The sequence below is a fragment of the Suricata suricatta genome, chromosome 3 (genome assembly GCF_006229205.1).
Source record: "Suricata suricatta isolate VVHF042 chromosome 3, meerkat_22Aug2017_6uvM2_HiC, whole genome shotgun sequence".
Taxonomy (NCBI): Eukaryota; Metazoa; Chordata; class Mammalia; order Carnivora; family Herpestidae; genus Suricata; species Suricata suricatta.
Window position 1 is genome coordinate 93,496,974 of NC_043702.1, and position 18,664 is coordinate 93,515,637.

General features: G+C 44.8%; 1 protein-coding gene across 1 annotated transcript; it reads right to left on the reverse strand.

Annotated features, from left to right (window-relative positions):
* Positions 1–372: 372 nt before the first annotated feature.
* GPR39 (G protein-coupled receptor 39) lies at positions 373–1,406 on the reverse strand. Its single transcript, XM_029933325.1, has one exon. The coding sequence runs from the start codon at positions 1,297–1,299 to the stop codon at positions 373–375; it is 927 nt and encodes a 308-aa protein (XP_029789185.1). The 5' UTR covers positions 1,300–1,406.
* Positions 1,407–18,664: the final 17,258 nt, after the last annotated feature.

The window sequence follows — 18,664 nt, forward strand, 5'->3', positions numbered from 1 at the left end:
AGGAAAACGGGAACACAATCAGTTGCCCAAGGAAGGTTCTGCCGGGTAAAGACTAAAGACGCTAGAGAAGAATGCTCCCTTTTATCTCCACAGAACCTAGTCCTGCTCGGAGAACTTTCACCTCTCCCACATTACCTAATTTGACCTCACCTTTCTCTAGTATTTAACTGTGCTTTAGTCAAGGTATTTTGTGACTTGTCCAGGTCACATTACTGCTGTTCTGAAACAGACCCAGACTCGGACCTCTGGTCTAAGGTTCTTTTCACCCTTCCCCAAGCCCCCAAAATACAGGAAAGAAACATGAGAGGTTCTGAGCAATGCTTCTTCAACCCCAGCACACGGAAGTGTACACTTGCAAGGCAGGACTTCTGGCTAAAAGGACCACGGAGAGTTGGGGGAGGCCAGCGCCCCCCCCCAAGGACTCCCTCCCCCGAAGGACTCACTCAAGAAGATAATGGTCTGCCTCCTGGCTGTCTTGCTCTCCTCGCTCTCCGCTTTGTTCAGCTGCGGCCGCAGGCCCTTCCCGGCCAGCGCGCCCTGGCTGCTCCTCCTGAGCACCTGCATCATGTTCCAGCACATGAAGGCCACGGACACCAGGACCACGAGGTAGATGCTGAAGGCGCTGAAGATGCTGGACTGGAAAACAGTCCAGCGGCTGGAAAGGTTGGTGCAGATGGACATGTTGGACGTCTCCGGCCGCTCGTGGTGCCGCGTGCGGGAGTGGTTGCACCGGAGCCCCCGGTGATTGGGCACGCTCACCAGGGGGTACTCGACCCCCATGGCAAAAAGCAGAGGCAACGCCACCAGGGCGGAGGTGACCCAGACGAAGCCAATCAGCAGCTTCACCTGGCAGGGCCCCGACACGGCCTTATACCTGAAGGGGTGGCAGATGGCCACGTAGCGCTCAAAGCTGAGCGTCAGCACGTGCAGCAGCGTGGCATAGCTGCAGGCCTCGAAGAGGAAAGTGTGAATCTTACAGGACAGTGCATAGCTGGGCGTGGTCAGGGGGTTCCAGATGATGCTGTAGAACTCCATGGGCATGCCGATGAGGAAGACCAAGATGTCCGAGCAAGCTAGGCTCACCATGTGATCCGTCACCTCCTTCTGCAAGTAACCTTTCTTCTGCAACACCTGGGTGACCCGAATGGTGACACTGTTCCCCAGGATGCCCACCACGAAGATGGCCAGGTACACCAGGATGAGGGTGATTTTGATCCAGGTGGCCACCTCGAACTCGGACACATGGGTATGATCGATGACATAGGAGCAGTCGCTGCTGGGGTCCCTGTGCGCAGCCATGGGGATGAAAGCCACGCCACCGGGCCCAGAGACCTCGTCAGCTTGCCTTCCTCCTCCCCGCAGAGCCCGCAGTTCTGGGCTGCAACTCACCAGAGGCGGCCCAGGGCTTTCTCATTCGCACTCACCTGAAAAAAAGTAACTTAGTATTTCTGCTGCTTTATGGAAACTTCCTGGAGCAGCCCAACCTCGCAGGGGCCCAGGAGGCGCCTGGGGGTGGAGTTTGGGGTGTGTGTGCGCAGGAGCGAGGCGGGGAGAGAGCAGAGGAAGGAGGTCCTGGTGCCCCTGCGGGGACTGAGTTCCGCAGCACCCTGGCGCTGGCCCCTCTCCTCGCAGCCCCAGGCGTGCCCCGCCAGGGGGTCCTCCCCTCCCCCTCCGGGCTGCCTGCAGCTTGCGGGCCCCAAGCCACCCTCCGGGAGCACCCACTCCAGAACTGCTGGCGGCGGAGTGGCCCCCGATTAATCATTAACTTCCGCTCGCTGTGCTGGGCGGCGAGGTTTGACTCAGCACGCAGGCATGGTCCCGAAATCAGATCTTGGCCCGGGAGCACAGGGCAAGGGGTGGCCCCGCCTCCCCCGCCGCCCACGCGGCCACCGCCGAGGCAGCTGTCACCACCTGTCCCGAAGCGCATTCCAGGCAGGCGTGGCCCCAGAGACGCTGGCGTGCTTCCCCGGACTCGCAGTCCAGGGCTGAGGCTGGGAACGACCAACTTCCTCTCCCTGCTCTACTGTCCCGTCAGATGCTGTGCCACTGCCAGCCTGGGAGCGCCTGGGCCCGGGTGCCCGCGTCCATGGCCTGCCAGTCGGTCCCGCCGCCCTGGGGGAGCCGTTGCCTTCTTGGCACCTTGCCTTCCGACCCTCGGAGTGTTGCCAGCTACTAGGAGCTCCATAGAAGCCCTGTCTTTTTCCAAAGCCACCCTTTCTGTGGAGGGACCAGAGGAGCACGACCCCCGCCTCTCGGTTGTGCTCCTCCGCACAGCGAGCCCTGGGGAAGTCCTTAACCCGCAGCAGGTGTACGGATGAGAAGGTCGCGCGTAAGCTCCCGGATGCCCCTGATGGGAGGCGCATCCTTTCTGAGGGAACTGCGACCAGGACATCAAGGCCACTCCCAACAGGGACACAAAGTAAAAATGACATTAAGAATCGGGACATTTTCTCTCTCTTCAGAGAGAGAGGAAAACCTCTAATGGATCCGTTTCAGCTTCTAATTCCAAAATCCTAGGTAATGGAGGCGGAGGAGGAGAAAGCTGTCTGTCCTGTGAACTGTGAGGTGTTTAGTTCCTACATGCCTGCCCCCCAATAGTTACAGCCAAATTGCCTCCAGACATCAACAAATGTCCTGTAGGGGGACAAAAATCATCCCAGGTGGAGAACCACTGCCTTGAAGGAAGACAATTGATCACATGTATGTGTCCAGCCCGAGGGCCTGGCTACAAACAGCCTTGAAGAATCGGAGGAACCACCCCGAAGTGTGATGATCTTACAGATGAAGAAACTGGAGTGTCCAGATAGATACTTCGCCAAGACGATCAAAGAGTGAGGGAGAAACTGAAAAACTAGCCCAGATCTATCAAACCCTGAGTCTGCACTCCTAACAGGAAGGGAATTCTGGGAGCACAACAGGTGCCGTAGAACGAACTCCTGAATGAAGCACATAGAGACCCAGGGATTGTGTTTTCTCAATCCAAACATGGTCGGAGGGCCACAGGGAATATTTGATTTTGACTATCGGGGGGCTGGGGGGGATGGTAAAAAATAAAAAGGCTAGCTCATTTCCTTATTAGTGCACCGTGCTTAGCTAAATGACCTCGATGGCCTTATGACATTAAAGCTGCCCCACAAGACGCACAGGGCAAGTGTGGACTCTTGGGGCTTTCATAACGACACGTCAGTCCTGAATGGACCCTTCTGCAAAAGGCGCTGGTGATTTGCTGTCCCAGAGAAACTGTGAGGGAGGTCCAGGAAGAGCCTTGCTTCCACCACCACCTGCAGCAACAGTAGCCTATACGTGCGTCCCCAGCCCTGCCCACTTCCTCCTCAATAGGAAACAGGTTGGGAACCCTGCAAGTGTTCAGCCCAGCCACAGACCCTTCCTTTGAAATGCTCCTCTTGGTTATTCTCTGAGCCCCTATTGCGTGCCAGGCATTTTCACATTATTCATGTCTTTCAATCCTCATGAAGCTACAAGGAGGATACTATTATCCCATTTTACAGATGAATAAATTGAGGATCAGGGGAATTAAGTGACCTACCACAAAAGGTCAGGGGCAGGATTTGAACCCCAAACCACCTGGCACTAAAGCACCTTCCACTCTAAAATGCTCTCTTTCTCTGTGCAGGGCAAAACTGTGCCAGGCTGGAGAGGGGCATGTTAGGGAAAGGCATTTTTTTGTCTTCTCTCCCCAGCTGCAGGGTACCAGTCATCCTGCAACATATTTGATAATTGCAATTTGCTCTGCTCAGGCAAGATTTCCACTATTGTCCAATTTCCTTCATCAAAATGTTTGTTTCCAAATTGTGAACAAAGATCACAAATGCATGGCCAAATGGTGAAATTCAAGCTAGTTAAAATGTGTTCTTACAATGCAGATGGAAAAATGCCTTTTGAACAAAGGGCCGGGGGAATTAAATTTTCATTTCACCTTTGCTTTTCCTAAGACCAATTAAAAACGGTTTAATGTGCTCTCACTTGTTGATAACAGACTGGTGTAACACAAGGCCTGGATCCGTGTAATCTAGATGGTTTTTTAATTAGCATATTGTATGGTGGGGGGAAAGAACAGGAGCAGAAAGTGAGACAAAAGTATATTTTAGGTATCCTTTGATATCATCTCCACTCAGGGGTCACATAAGGTCTTCAGGAATTTTTATTTACATTTCACACATTCTAGATGGCCCTTGAGGTCATCTAGGCTAGTGGCTTTCACACCCTTTTTGCACTAAGTCTTATTTTTAAGATGCACTCTACACTGGCACCCACAAAAAACACACATGCACACTTATACATACATATTGCATTTTTATAAATTTAAAAATTACTTTGTATGCTCAAATTGTTAACATTTACTCAAAGTCAACCAACAATTTATACTCTAAAAAGTGAATAACCACCTTGTTTATAGAAGTTAATGGTATAATCACAGTGACTTGACTGGGCTACAAAGGACACTTCAATAATTTTCAAAAAGTATAGTATAACTTTATTTATAATGCAATGTAAGAAGTAATAATAGAACCAGAAAGCTGAAAGATAAAACTCCACCCTCTCGAAATTTTTAAAAATCTCTGCAACAATTGTTGGTCGAAGAGAAAACCCAAACCAAAATTGCAAACTATGTAAAGAATAATAAACACAAAAATACTGTATATCAGTAAGCCAAATAGTCCCCAAAGTCACATGGAGCTAAAAGATGCTGGAGTTCCAACCAATGAATGAAAGGCGCCTCATTGAACCAAACCTCAAAGGGCCAGACCCCACGAGGAGGACTAACTTAGCCCAAACAGCTAAGGCTACTGTAAACCTGACTTAACAAAAATATTGACGTCAGCTGTCTAGTAAGGTAGCCACTAGCCACGTGTGGCTCATTACACTTGAAATATGGCTAATCCCACCTGGTATGTGTTGTAAGACTAAACTACATATATTGAAGACTTTATATGAAAAAAAAGAATATAAATGTAATTGCCTTTATATATTGATTTCGTGTGGAAATGATACAATGGTGGGGTGCCTCGGTGGCCCAGTTAAGGATCTGACTTCAGCTCAGGTCATGATCTCATAGTTTGTGAGTTCCAGCCCCGCATCAGGCTCTGTGCTGACAGCTCAGAGCCTGGAACCTGCTTCAGATTCTGTGTCTCCCTTTCTCTCTGCCCCTCCCCTGCTCTCTCTCTCTCTCTCTTTCTCAAAAATAAATAACATTAAAAATAAAAATAAATGATACAATGGCTATAGTAGATTAAGTAAAATATTAAAAATAATTTCACATCATTCTTTTACTTTTTTAATGAGACTACTAGAATATTTTAAATTAAATGTGGCTGCATTTGTGGCTAACACGGTATTTCTATGGAACAATGGTATTATAAACAGGTGATGAAACAAAAGAGACAGTCCAAGGATAAAACAAATACTTACAGGAATTTTGTTGATGATAATGGTGGCATTTAAAATCATTAGGGAAAGACAGATTGTTCATTGTTACTGTGATCATAGTTTAGCCATCTTGGGAAAAACATAAAAGAAGAAAGTTGGATGCCAGCTCCATACTTTATTATAATATAAACTCCAGGCAAATCAAAAGTTTTAAATTTTGGATTTTAGTCATTAAAGAAATCATTAAATGGTAGAATAAAACACTAGAGAATATTAAAACCTGAGCTACATTTTAATCTTATGACATAAATCCTGTAATCTATAAAGAAAAAGGCTGATAAACTTGTTTTTGATTAAAAAAAAAAAAGTTCTGCAAGGCAAGAAACACTGTAGCCAAAGGTAAATGACAGATTTCAACAAGAAATAAGAAACTAGGTAAGAATAAGAAATAATAAGAAACTAGGTAAGCTGGTTCTAAATTTTAAATATTAAGAGCCAGGAATGAGCAAGATACTCTTAGGAGGTAAGAGGACCTACTTTACCAGATATCAAGACTTGTTTTATAAAACTACAGTTCATAAGGCAGCATGGTATTGACATGGGGATAGATAAAGGAAAGAATGATACAGAAGACATAGCACAGAAGTAAATCCACATGGATGTGGGCAGGATATATGACAGAGATGAAGCCGGGGCAGTGCAGAAGAGATGGTCTTTTCCACTGTTGTAGTAGTTGATAGACTGAGAACTGAAGGTGAGGGTGTGCCCTCAGCATTTTTTTTGTAGCATTTGTCAATATCCATCCATGGCGCAAATACTCCCAGCATGGCTTACTTCAAGCTATGCACACGTTAAAAATATTCTCACAAAACCCCTGAAATTTTAAGAATCAACTCTTGTGAGTTCCAGGACACCCCTCAATAAATGCTATTTGAGATAATCAAGTATCCATTTGGATAAAATTCATTAAGAAAGAAGACAGAAAGCCCATTTTAAATAATGAGCCAAAGAGATAAACGGGAACTTTACAAAAGAGGAATCCAGATGGACAATAAACAATGAAAGGCTCTCCAACCTCCTTAATAGTCAGGAAAATGCAAACTAAAACCACAATTAAATACAACTGCACACCTAACAGATTGACTAGCATTCAGAGATGACCAATACCATCTGTCCATGAAGCTGTGCAGTAATGGTGACTTGTACATTGTGGATGAGGGAGTAGGTTGGTGCAACCACTTAGGAAAAATGTTAGGTAAGGCCTATTAAAGTAGATATATACATATCTTGTGATCCAGGAATTCCTGTACCCTACAGCTCATGTCACCAAAAGGCATATACAAGAATGTGTATGGCAACATTGCCAGTAATTACCCCAACCTAAAAAACACCTAAATGTCTATCTATAGAAGAATAGATAGCAAAATGAAGCATATTTCTATAAAGAGCTGGTATATAGCCATAAAAATAGGTACACCACTGCTACAAAACCAATGTGGTTGAATCTAACAACTATGATGCATAAAAGAAGCAAGACATAAAAGGATAAATATGTCCATTTATATAACACTTAAACATAGACAAAAGAATAATATTGGGGAATCGAATAAGTTATATGGGGATATATATAATAAAGCAATTAATTAATTAAACAAAAAAGCCATTTCCATGAATGGATAGTGGTCACCTTTTGTGAGTTGGGGAGGTGCATGATCTGGAAAGAACCTGTGGAATACAGGTGAGAACTTATGAGTGCTGACAATATCTTTTTTTTTTTATGTCTTTTATTTGTTTTTGAGAGAGAGAGAGAAAGAGAGAGAGACAATGTGAGCAGGGAAGGGTCAGAGAGAGAGGGAGACACAGAATCCGAAGCAGACTCCAGGCTCTGAGCTAGCTGTCAGCACAGATCCCAGTGCAGGGCTCAAACCCATGAACCGTGAGATCATGACCTGAGCCGAAGCTGGCTGCTTAACCGACTGAGCCACCCAGGCGCCCCGACAATATCTATTTTTTAATCTGGGTAGGAATTACATGATAGTAATTGCATCATGCTTTGCTTTGTGATTTTATTATGCAGTTATGTATGTCTTATATACTCTGTGCATGCTATATTTTATAATACTGCAAAATGAATTTTGTTAAAAAAGAAGAATGCACACACAGCCAATTGGATGAGTTCAGTCAACCTTGCTTTTCATCCTGTGGTTGACAGTGCTGCAGCCAGAACACTCTCAAGTGATAACAACAGTACAACTTTCATGATTAAACACCTACTGTGACCAGACACCATGCTCATTCAAGGCTCAAAATAGTCCTGCAAGTTGAGGGTTATTATTCCTGTGTACATGTCTATAAATTACCCATCAAGTGCCTTCTCTCCAGTCTACACAGGACTTGGTCTATACCCATAGCCTGCAGGTCTACAGCCTGAATGTCCCACATTTCTTGCAGTGCTCAATATCTAGATGAGTATGGTAGCAATGACAGGATCCAGCTTCCTGGACCATGGGAACAAGGCTGAGGGAGGCTCTGTGAAACATGTTCTGTCTATATGAGGCTTCCAGCCTCACAAATTCAGAGGGTTGAGGTCCTTCACATGGAATGGATGGAATGCTGTGCCACATTGATACTTAGGTGATCCCTTGCTCTGGATTTCTTGGAAATTACATTCTCTCTCTTTGAAATCTGTTAGGTTCTGTGACAGTACTGACAATACTGACTCTATCTTTGGCCCTCTATCTTGTTCATGTCCTTCTTTGGGGCTATGTGTTTCCAACCCCTTGGAGATTAATATACATACCTTAAAAATGCCTAGCAAGGCCAGAACACAAGAAGGCTTGCTTTGGTCTTCTGTAAATTTGTTAGAGATAACATAGTCTTTTTCCTTCCTGAGGTACAGATGGCACCACAAGATCTAACTAAAGTGTAGCTGCCAGTTTGGTGCACGCAAGCTCTTTGACGTGTGCACAGACCCTTTGATCTCCTTACACTACTCTTCTGTGTGTCCCTTCACTCTATAAAATCTGTGGGCTAAGGTCCAGACTTTGTGAAAACTAGCTTCCTCGGTGCCTGGATGGTCACCCACCTAATTCCCCTGTCAGTAAGTTATCCTAAATAAAACTCTCTGTAGGGACACCTGCATGGCTCAGCTGGTTGTGTCCAACTGTTGATTTCAGCTCAGATCATAATCTCACAGTTTGTGAGTTTGAGCCCCACGTAAGGCTCTGTGCTGACAGTGCGGAGCCTGCCTGAGATTTTCTCTCCCTCTCTCTCTGCCCCTCCCCAGCTCGCTCACTAACTCTCTCTCAAAAAATAAATAAATAAACATAACAAATTTTTTAAAAATGTGTAAACTGTACAGAGTCATATGCCCCATTTTCTAGTCTCAAAGTGCCTTCTCAGTTTGAGGACTACTTTACTGCCCCTCCCTCCCCTTCTACCAGGTTTCCTCTCTTTTCCCATCTAGAGAAAGTGATGAAGAAAAGAAAACTTGTCTCATTGGTTTGGGTAAGTTGATGAGTTATGGTTTTGGGTCAGCACATATCTTTATTCTTCCTTTAACCTGAATATTTTGAGCTTATTAAAATGGGGTCCTCCCCTGTAAGGGAGTCTCCCTGTTACCTCTTAGGCTCTTCATCCCTGGAAAAAGAAGAAGGCTGGAGAGTGGCCATTCAGGCCCAGCCCATCCAGGGGGAGACAGGTGCCTGTGTAGTCATCCTGTTTCTCCCTGCCCTGTTGTCTTCACACAGCGGCCACTGGCTGGCACAGACCAGAGGACACCTACTCCCGGGCGCTCCTACCTGCATCCCCTCCCAGGGCGTGCTCAGAGCCCAGGGAAACAGTGGTGCCACAGCTTCCCCCTGCCCTGTTCCTCCCATATTCAAGCCGTATGGAGAAACCAATACCTCTAGGCCTTGATCTTTTTTATTTTAAAGTCCTCCAAAGATCAGACTATCTTTTCTTGACCAACACTATTTTTCCAGCCCACTGAAGCAGAAACCTCGCATTTCCCCAGCCCAGGGATATGGTGGTTCTCAGCCTGGATGAAAATTTCAGTGATGTCTTTTGATAAAGTAGTCTAGGATCCACCATGTCTTGCTACGTGAACCTACACAAATCGATTCAGGATTGACGTTCGATCCACCCAGGGACTCTTCTGAGCAAGCTATGAAAATGATAGACTCTGAAGCCAGAACCCTCGGGTTTGCATCTGGCCCTTCCATACAGCTTCATTTTGCCTTAGTTTCCTCATCTGTAAAATGCAAATAATAATAGAACTTATCTCCTAGGTTTGCTTTGAAGATTAACAGAGTTTACCTACAGAGTGCCTGGCATATAGCATGAACCCACATATGTAATAGCTCTCTTCAAGAGTAGTGTAATGCAGCGGGTAAAAGTGCAGACTTTGTAGCCTAACTGCTTGGGTCTGCATCTGCTACTCCCTAGCTGCCTAACCTTGGCACTTTACTTACCTCCATGCATCAGGTTCTTCATCTGTCAATTTGAGGATAAATAACAGAACCCACGTGAAAGTGCTGTTTGCCGGACCAAATGGTGTAACATAAGTAAAGCACTTAGAACAATGCCAGACACAGGGAAAAGTGCTAGGTGAGAGTTAATTATCATTAACGTCATGTCCACAGTCCTTTAATGGTTGCTGCTCATATTGGCGGACTTAGGGACCAGCAGCATCCTGGGGCACATTCTAAATACGTCAGGGATCATTATAGGTGAGCTGGGATTATTTGAGTGCTAAGTACATCTTATTGAATTCCACTCAAACTAAATCAACAGATAATGAGTTCAGCATATCCTTTCTGGAGAGCACTGTGGAGAATTTTAGGCAGGAAGACAGTCACCTCTCTACAGGGGTTTATCTGCAAGTCAAGTCAGGAGCATGTAAATTGTTAGCTATCATAAGACAGCGATTGCCAGTTTAATGGTGGTGGCAGGAAGTGCTACGGATACTTAAATGAGGCATCAGTCCCCATAAGCGAGACAAGATTTCTAGTCTCTGAAAATTGGGACACATGTATGACACATTGGGAATCTTTGTAATAGCCAGATATTTCATTCAGCAGAACTCCCTATTTTAAAACAGATCACATACAGAATTTACTGAACAACAGGGACTCTACATTGTCCAACTTCATCTTCATTAAATATGAGTTTCATGGGGCTTTCAGAGTGGTAGCAATTGAGGGGCAACAGATCAGCATAAACACGTATTTTTGTGGCCTTACAATGCTTTTCCTAAGTGCAAAATGAACCGGCCACTCTAAGAGTGATTGCAAGCATGACCTTAGCCACTGGGACATCCGTGTGCGCTGGTGGAGTTAACCAGCCTACTGGACAGGCAGCACCATCCCGGCGACTTCCCTTTATGTGTAGGCTTCATTGTAAAACCTTTTGGTGCATCAAAAAAACAACCAACCAACCAAAGGGAAAACACACCAATTTCCTGAACTGACATAAGCTGCTCAAAGCCACAGACCCTTATTTTAAAAAATGAGACACCTTTGTCCTATGAGTGACTCTGCTTAGCATGTTCCCACCATCAGACCCTCATCGTCTCTGCCCTTTTGTGCTCACAGCTCATGAAGAAAGTTATGGGTGAATTCAAATGTACAGAAAGGAAAAAAGGGCTGGCTTCCGGTAGCTGCCTCAAGCATTTTGGCTAAACTAACTGAACTAACCTGCCTGCTGGTCAATGTCTAGCTTCCACTGTGGATGAAATGTGCATTTTTGGGCCTGGCCAGCACTGTTATTCTTGGGATGTGGTTTGTTCCAAGTTCCCAACTTTTGAAATCAACCCATGTCCAGTTGGGAACAAAAGGAAAGACTATTATTTATAATGTCATCTCTGTTCTTACAACCATCTTCTCTCCATTGGGGAGCATCTGCAGTTTGACAAATAGGAGGAAAAACAAACTCTGTCATGATCCCTTCCAACAACTGTCTTACAGCAATAAGCAAATTTCCCACTGTTGCGAAGGGAAAGTTGAAGTGAATGGAAGATAGAGGACACTAATCCAAAACTCAAATAGCAGTTCTTCTCCGTCTCTGTCTCAGAAAAAACAATCAAATTATGTTTTATGGAATTATGTCCTCATCTCTCACTTTTCAAACAGACTGGATGGAGACCCTTCAGAAGGAGAGACTAACGCATTGAATGAAAGCAACTAGTGGCTTGGGATCCATGACTATACAAATTGCATTTGGTCCAGATCCAGCACTTCCTGGCAGATGGAATTAACACCAGGGGTTACGTTTTCTGCAGGGATTGACACTAAGAATGGACTCTTCTTTGAGCAGGTGGGCAGGAAGCCCAGAGTCAATCTTGATGTGCTCTGACAGTCTGCTACTCAGTGTCATCACCAGCGTATCCCATCATGGGCCACCTCATTAGCACCAGCTCAAGTGTGCTAGAACATGTGGGTTTGTGCCAGCTGAGGAAAGGCAAGAAACCCGTCTGTTCTGATTTGTCGTCATTGCTTGCTTGAGCAGACAAGCACTTGCGTTACATGTACTGAGGGGGAATCAAACACAAAGCCTTGACAAGTTAGGAAGTTTTTTTAAACAAAATATATGAGATGCAATTGCTTCTGCCTGTCAGTCTTGCAGGCTTGCTGGGGACAATGATACTACACAGGTGAAACCCTGGAGGAAAGTCAGCAACCAGTAAATGAATTGTCTCCCAAAAAGGAAAAGAACAAACACTTCAGTATGACATTCAACACCTGTTCCAATCTGCCCTCACCCAAGTTTTGAACCTTACATATACCGTATGTGACAGCTTTTATTTTCCAACAGTAGCCACCAGTCATACCAACATATATGTATAAGATATGGGATATACAGTGTGTACACACACACACACACACACACACACACACACCATCCCACATGCTCTTATTACAATGTAACTGCCACTTCACTCCTTGTGAGGTGGGATCTGGGTTTCCTTTTCCTGAGTCTGAGTAGAAACTTGTAATTGCTCTGACCTATAAAGCATGGCATAGTGATACTACGTGACTTCCAAGACTTGGTCAATCAAAGGCTACAGTTTCTTTCTGGCTCATTCTCTTGGGATCTTGGATGTCGTGACCTAGAATGAAGAGATGCAGTCACCCCAAGCCTTCCACTCTGGAAAGACCTCACAAAGAAACCTCACGAAATAAGAGAAATGTCCACAGAGCTCAGTTACCTCAATCCCCAGATATTTGAGTCATCCTAGCCCAACTTTCAGTTAAATGAGTGATCCTTCAAATGATTACAGCCCCCTTCAAGCCATTCTGGTTGATGCCAAGTACAGTAGAGATGAGATGACCTTGCTGAGCCCTGTTTGAATTCTATACACATGATCAAAAGAAATAGGTTGGTGTTTTAAGGTATTAAGATTTAGATTGGTTTGTTTTGTAGCCATAGTAACTAGAACACCCACATCTCGACACTGCACTCTAGCAAGAATGGACCACTGACTGAACACCAAACCCAGTAAGCACTTAACAATGAGGTCTGCCCACCGCACACAACAGTTGTAACAGATAGAGCTGAGGAAGGAAGGGGAGACAAATTATCTATATTTATTTCAGGCTTATGTAGTCCAGGAAGACTTCCCAGAGACACTATAAGTTGTGGTTTGCATTGAAGGCTGAAGGAGAAAGAGCTGGAAGGGAACTTCCATTACAGATGATGCTAGGTACTCCTGTACTAGTTCGTGTTCCCCTTTTCAATAACTTTCTAGGTTCTACAATATCATCCCTCCTGCAGAGCACATGAATGATTGACGTAGGGCTAGCTATTGGTTAACGGAATTTTCCTGACTGGTCTGCTTTCCTTTCTGTGAAGTCATTCCAACAAAGTACTTTGCATTCTACCTCTAAAAGGACCTCATTTGTATCTTACAGATGTTGGGAGGTTTTGTTTGAGGATCCTGCTAGCTATAATTGTCTGTGAAATGGTTTTGGACAACAAAGCAAGGAACTCATGGGGAGTACCCATGTTGGGCGGTGTAAAGTTAGTTTCTCTTCATTACTCAGGAGTGACACCCCACTGCTTGGTGACCAGGCTATTTTCTGGCCATCTCAAGAGCCAGCTGTCAAAAAAGACTGCTTTTCTTTAGTAGCCTCAGCTCAGCATGTGAGCATCTCTCTCTCCAGTCCTTCATCTTTCCTCTTACTTTATTCTACTTTACTTTTCAATGTTCCCCAGGAGAAAAGTCCCTAATTGGGAATTTTCTTCAAAGAGTCATTGATAACTAAGACAGGAATGTCTTGGCATTGTCATGAATGTGTCAACAGAGGTGCCCTGGGGTAGAAGAAAAAAACACAGGTTTGTAGCAAGACTATTCTGCATTTGATATGCAGCTCCACCATCTTCTTCTGGGTTCATAAGCACTGTCATCCTCAATTCTATCATATATAAAATAGTAAAACCTACCTCACAGAAATGATATAAGAATTCAATAAATTATATAATACATAATAACAGGAACAAAACCATAACACTTATTAACCAATAGTTCTTTTGTTACCTAAAAAGCAAGAAATACTTCCTAAGAACTGGGTAGAGACTAGGGTCATGCTTAGAGAACCTCAAAACATGTCAGACATGGTACCTGGCATACCGAACATCCCATTGTAATTGAGGTGTTTAGGAAAGTAGTTGCATGATTCTGTATGCATGGATGAGTGGTCATTGAATAAACAGGGTGGGCCCCAGACTCAATCCTGAACCAGATCTCTGAAGGAGGGAATAAGCCAAGACAGGGGAAAAGTAAGGATGCGAGTAACAGAGACCATGTGAGTCACAAGAGAAAGATGACTCCACTTGAGAAGACAGAAGCCACGGATGGTCTCTTGCTGTAGACATATCTTTTCAGATCCAGTAGCATCATTGTTTCCTAGCGTTAAGCCCCTTTTCCCTCAGTTAACTTGAATAAGTCTGGTTCTTGGAACTAAGCAATCTTTCACCTATATTCTATACTATACCTGAATGCAGGGGAATAAAGTTGGCTCTTGTCTTTGAGAGAAATGGGTCTGCATTTCAGACTAGGCAGTCCCTATCCACAGAGGTATATGAGTAAAAAGACTTGGGACCTCCTAGAATACCACCCTTAGAAAAACACATGAAGAGAGCAAGAATATGATTCATGTGGTACAGAAGATTGGGCAGTAGATGCTTATCAAGTCTTGTTCTGACTCAGCACTTGAACCTCCTTTCTAGCTCTTGGATTCTCCCACAGTGTGACTCTTGGTGGTGGGCAGGGCACAGCCAGGCATAACAGAAAGATCGCCTTTCTTCCGATGCCCTGGCATTGAGGGTGTGGGCACATGGCCTCAGCCCAGACAACTGAAGGCTCACAGAAGGATTTAGATCTCCAATGAGCAGATACATTAAAACATATCATTGCATCAAATGTGTCGTGGCAGTCACATAAAACAGGAGTGAAAGCTGGATTGAACGCCACAAAGCAGGTTACAGTGAGGGCTGTGTTCAGGAGCAGTGTGTGTATAGTGGGCAGCTGGGAGGCATTTACCTGCACAATTTCCCATCAGTATTATTTCCGTTTTCCCTCCTCCCTTGACCAGCCATCCTTCTCATAAATTCCTTTTGTGCCTATGTTACCCACAGTTGGTTTCTATTGCTTGCAACCAAGATGTTTTGGCAATACTTACTGGAAGGAAAACAGTCCGGATAAATATTACAGACAGCGTGAGGGGGAGGGGAGATTTTAGCTGGGTTTGCGCTCTAAAGTTTTAGACCTAATAAATGAAAGTGATGGACTGGCTGATTATGAGGGCATAGCCTGGCAACAGGAGGGATCAGAGAAACACTATGGGAAAGTCTATCCCAATCCCACCACAGTGGATACTGTGATGCGTGACCCAGGTCTCCTCCAGACCCAGGGCGCTCATTTCACCAGAAATGAGAGCTATGGAGAATGTTGACTGTTGATGGATGGATCACAGCTGAGTCCTCTCTGGGATTCACGTCAGCCAAAGGCAAAGGCATGGCAGTGCCTCCTCCCCAAGGACAGTTCAAATCCAATAATCAGTCCTTGTCTCATTTGAGAACGACTCTAAGGGATTTCCCTGCTTCAGATTCCTTTGTGGGACCAGCTGAGTGTTGGATGTCACAGAATCATAGTTTAACTGCTTCCCCTGCCCAGTTAAGCTTCTTTTTCCCTCTCACAGGTCTTGTTCCTCATATAAATATCCATCACAGTGAGTTTTCCAGGAAACCCAAAATAAGACCCCTACCTACCCCATTTCCGAAACCACTTCCCCTTCGGCAGAGCCACGACTCTTGTCTAACATTGACACCAGTGACATTATGACACCTAGCCTCTCTTTCAGACAGGTGATCTGGCCAGCTTGCTCACTGCACCCTGAGAATAACTCTGATACATAGTTTTTCAATACTAGTCCCAGTGGAAGTGGAATATTCTAGATAGCAAAAGGTTAACCCATCAAAGAAGAACTAGCATTGTGTCTTAAACGTTGGAATGCAGCTCTAACACCGATCGCACACACATGTCTGTGCTGGGAAATCATATGCATTTGTATTATAACTTTTCAGTTGCCTTGGGGAGTCTTACACTACAATATACATAACAAAAATAGCCACCATCTGTTAAGTCCTATTACTGGTAGCAAGCACATTAATAGATGCTTTAGACATATCATCTCTAATTGTTTTAATGATCCCACACAACTTTATTTTTATCAGTGGGGTGCTGCTAAACCAAATTTCAAAAAAAAAATCCCTGATTTGTACCTTTTGCCCAATTCTATGGTGTAAATATTCCCACCGTGACTTATTTCAAGCAACCAACTGGATGTCACAGAAACTAACACTGTGCTGTTACTGAATGTAAAGTGGGGAAGAGATGCTCACGATGGGCTGGGATGAGCCAGGTCAAATACGCCAGTGTTCTTTCCCTTTAGCAGATGATGGGTCAGAGCCTCCCTGGGATGCTTTCATTGAAATAACATAAAATTCTGACTGCATTGCCTTTAAAAATTAGGAAACATTAATACCTCACGTAAAAAGAAATCTGGAAGCATCACACTTCCAAGAATACTTAATGTGCCTTCTAATATTCATCTCTGAAACCCGGCACCTTTCCATCCTCTGCGGCCATCCTACAGTGCTGGCCCCGCGCCCCCAATGGCCACAAAAGGCTCTCAGTTCCAAGCACCTCGCACAGACATGCCAATATCTGATAAGCAAAAGAAACAGAACAGTTTCTTCTTTTGCATCCTTTTATGTATTTTTTATCAGAAAAAAAATCAGATTTTAGTACAAGTTTTAATATCTGTGTCTTTCACCAGGCCCAGAACATACACACCAGCTCATAAATAGAAAAGATAGAATTTTCTTTCCTTGCACCAGAAGGAAAAGTTTTATCTTTCACACACTTATCTTCACCAATGTCCCCTGACCTTTTGGCAGTATTCTCAATGGCCCTGGGTCTCACGCATGGGGAGACTGGTGTGAGTGGGGCAAGCAGGCCTGGTGCTTGTCCTGTTTCTAATAACTGACCAGTCATGTGACTTCTCTCTCATTGGTAGAAGGAAAAGATTAGATCAGCTAAGGTACAAACTTTCCCAACTTAAGATTTCTGTGATCCCACCCACCCTGTGATCATGTCAAGATAAGCCTGCGTCGAGGAAAATGAAATCCTGGATGCATGCACCAAGCCCAGTGCCAGAATTGTATCAAATCCTCTCCTTCTTTCTCCTCCTACCCACACTAACCCTCCCTCACTTCTGTGAAACTTCTAAAAACATTAAATAACTAAATGAGACTGTATCAAGACATTGAAATAAACTTTTCTGGAAGTATTTAAAAGCCAGGATGAAGGGGAACCCCGTGCTTTGTGAAGCAACGGGAAAGCTGGGGGAGGAAGCCTCAGGGTCGCCATTGATACTTTTCGCTCCCGTGACTTTGTTTATCTGCCGGTCATAACTGTTAATAAGGAAGTTCCAGAGCATTCATTTGCTCTACTTTGCTGCTAATGATGGAAATAAATGGCTCCGATTTAATGTGGCAGGACGGCAGAGCGCCACCAGGCAAGTTCTCCGTTCTCACGTTTGCGGAGTCCTGCAAAGCTCTGGGAGCAATCTGTCTTGTCAGCAAATTCTAACTTGTCCCATTTTTCAGGGTGGCCCGCCTGCTCATCCATCCCTGACTCCCTGGTGAGCCTCATCCCTGGCAGCTGAAAGAAAGACAACACTGACAACTCAATGTAAAAAGTCCCTTTTCAAGACAAGGCCTTCTGGGATTGAGACAGTGTTTGAATGTGGAAGGAACAGAGCGTTGCCACCCAGTGGCCATGGGTTTGGGAAACAACTACCAGGCACTCCTACAAACCTTTGTTAACTCTCTCAGCCAATGTGTGGATTTCATGGGTGTGGCAGGTCTGGGACCTTCAGTGCTTGCCCAAGGGCTCGATGATGTCTCAGGATTTGAAGCAGAGCTGCCTTGCACACAGTAAAGCCTCTCTGAGCTTAATCCTGGAATGGGACCTTGAGAGAAAAGGCAAGCCAGAGAAAGACTTGAGAGTCACCAGCCGAGAGTCAGTTGGTGGACCCCAGAATGCATGAGCTATCTCAGGGAGAAAATCCAGAGAGAGATGAGGGGGGGCACCTGGGTGGCTCAGTCCGTTGAGCATCTGACTTCGGCTCAGGTCGCAATCTCTTTCTTGGTTTGTGAGTTTGAGACCCATGTCAGGCTCTGTGCTGACAGCTCAGAGCCTAGAGCCTGGTTCACATTCTGTGTCTCCGCCTCTCTCTGCCCCTCCCCCGCTCGTGCACTGTTTTTCTCTCTCTCTCTCTCTGTCTCTCTACACACACACACACACACACATATATAAATATATAAAATAAACGTTAAAAAAACGTTAAAAAAAAGAATAAAGATAGGGATTTATCAGTCAGGCAAAGAAGGATCCAGACAACGCAGAAGAACCAGAAGAGAGGTGAGAAGGACAAGAAGAAAAGTTATACTCACCCTACTTCTGATCTTTTTCAAGTGGGATTTAAAAAAAAATGACAATCATTTTTTTCACCATTCGTCAAGCAATTTTGGCTGAGTGCTTGTTTCCTTTTATTTTCCTATTTATTTATTTATTTATTTTTGAGAGACAGAGAGAAACAGAGCATGAGCAGGGGAAGGGCAGAGAGAAAGACACAGAATCGGAAACAGGCTCCAGGCTCCGAGCTGTCAGCACAGAGCCCAATGTGGGGCTCAAACCCACGAACTGTGT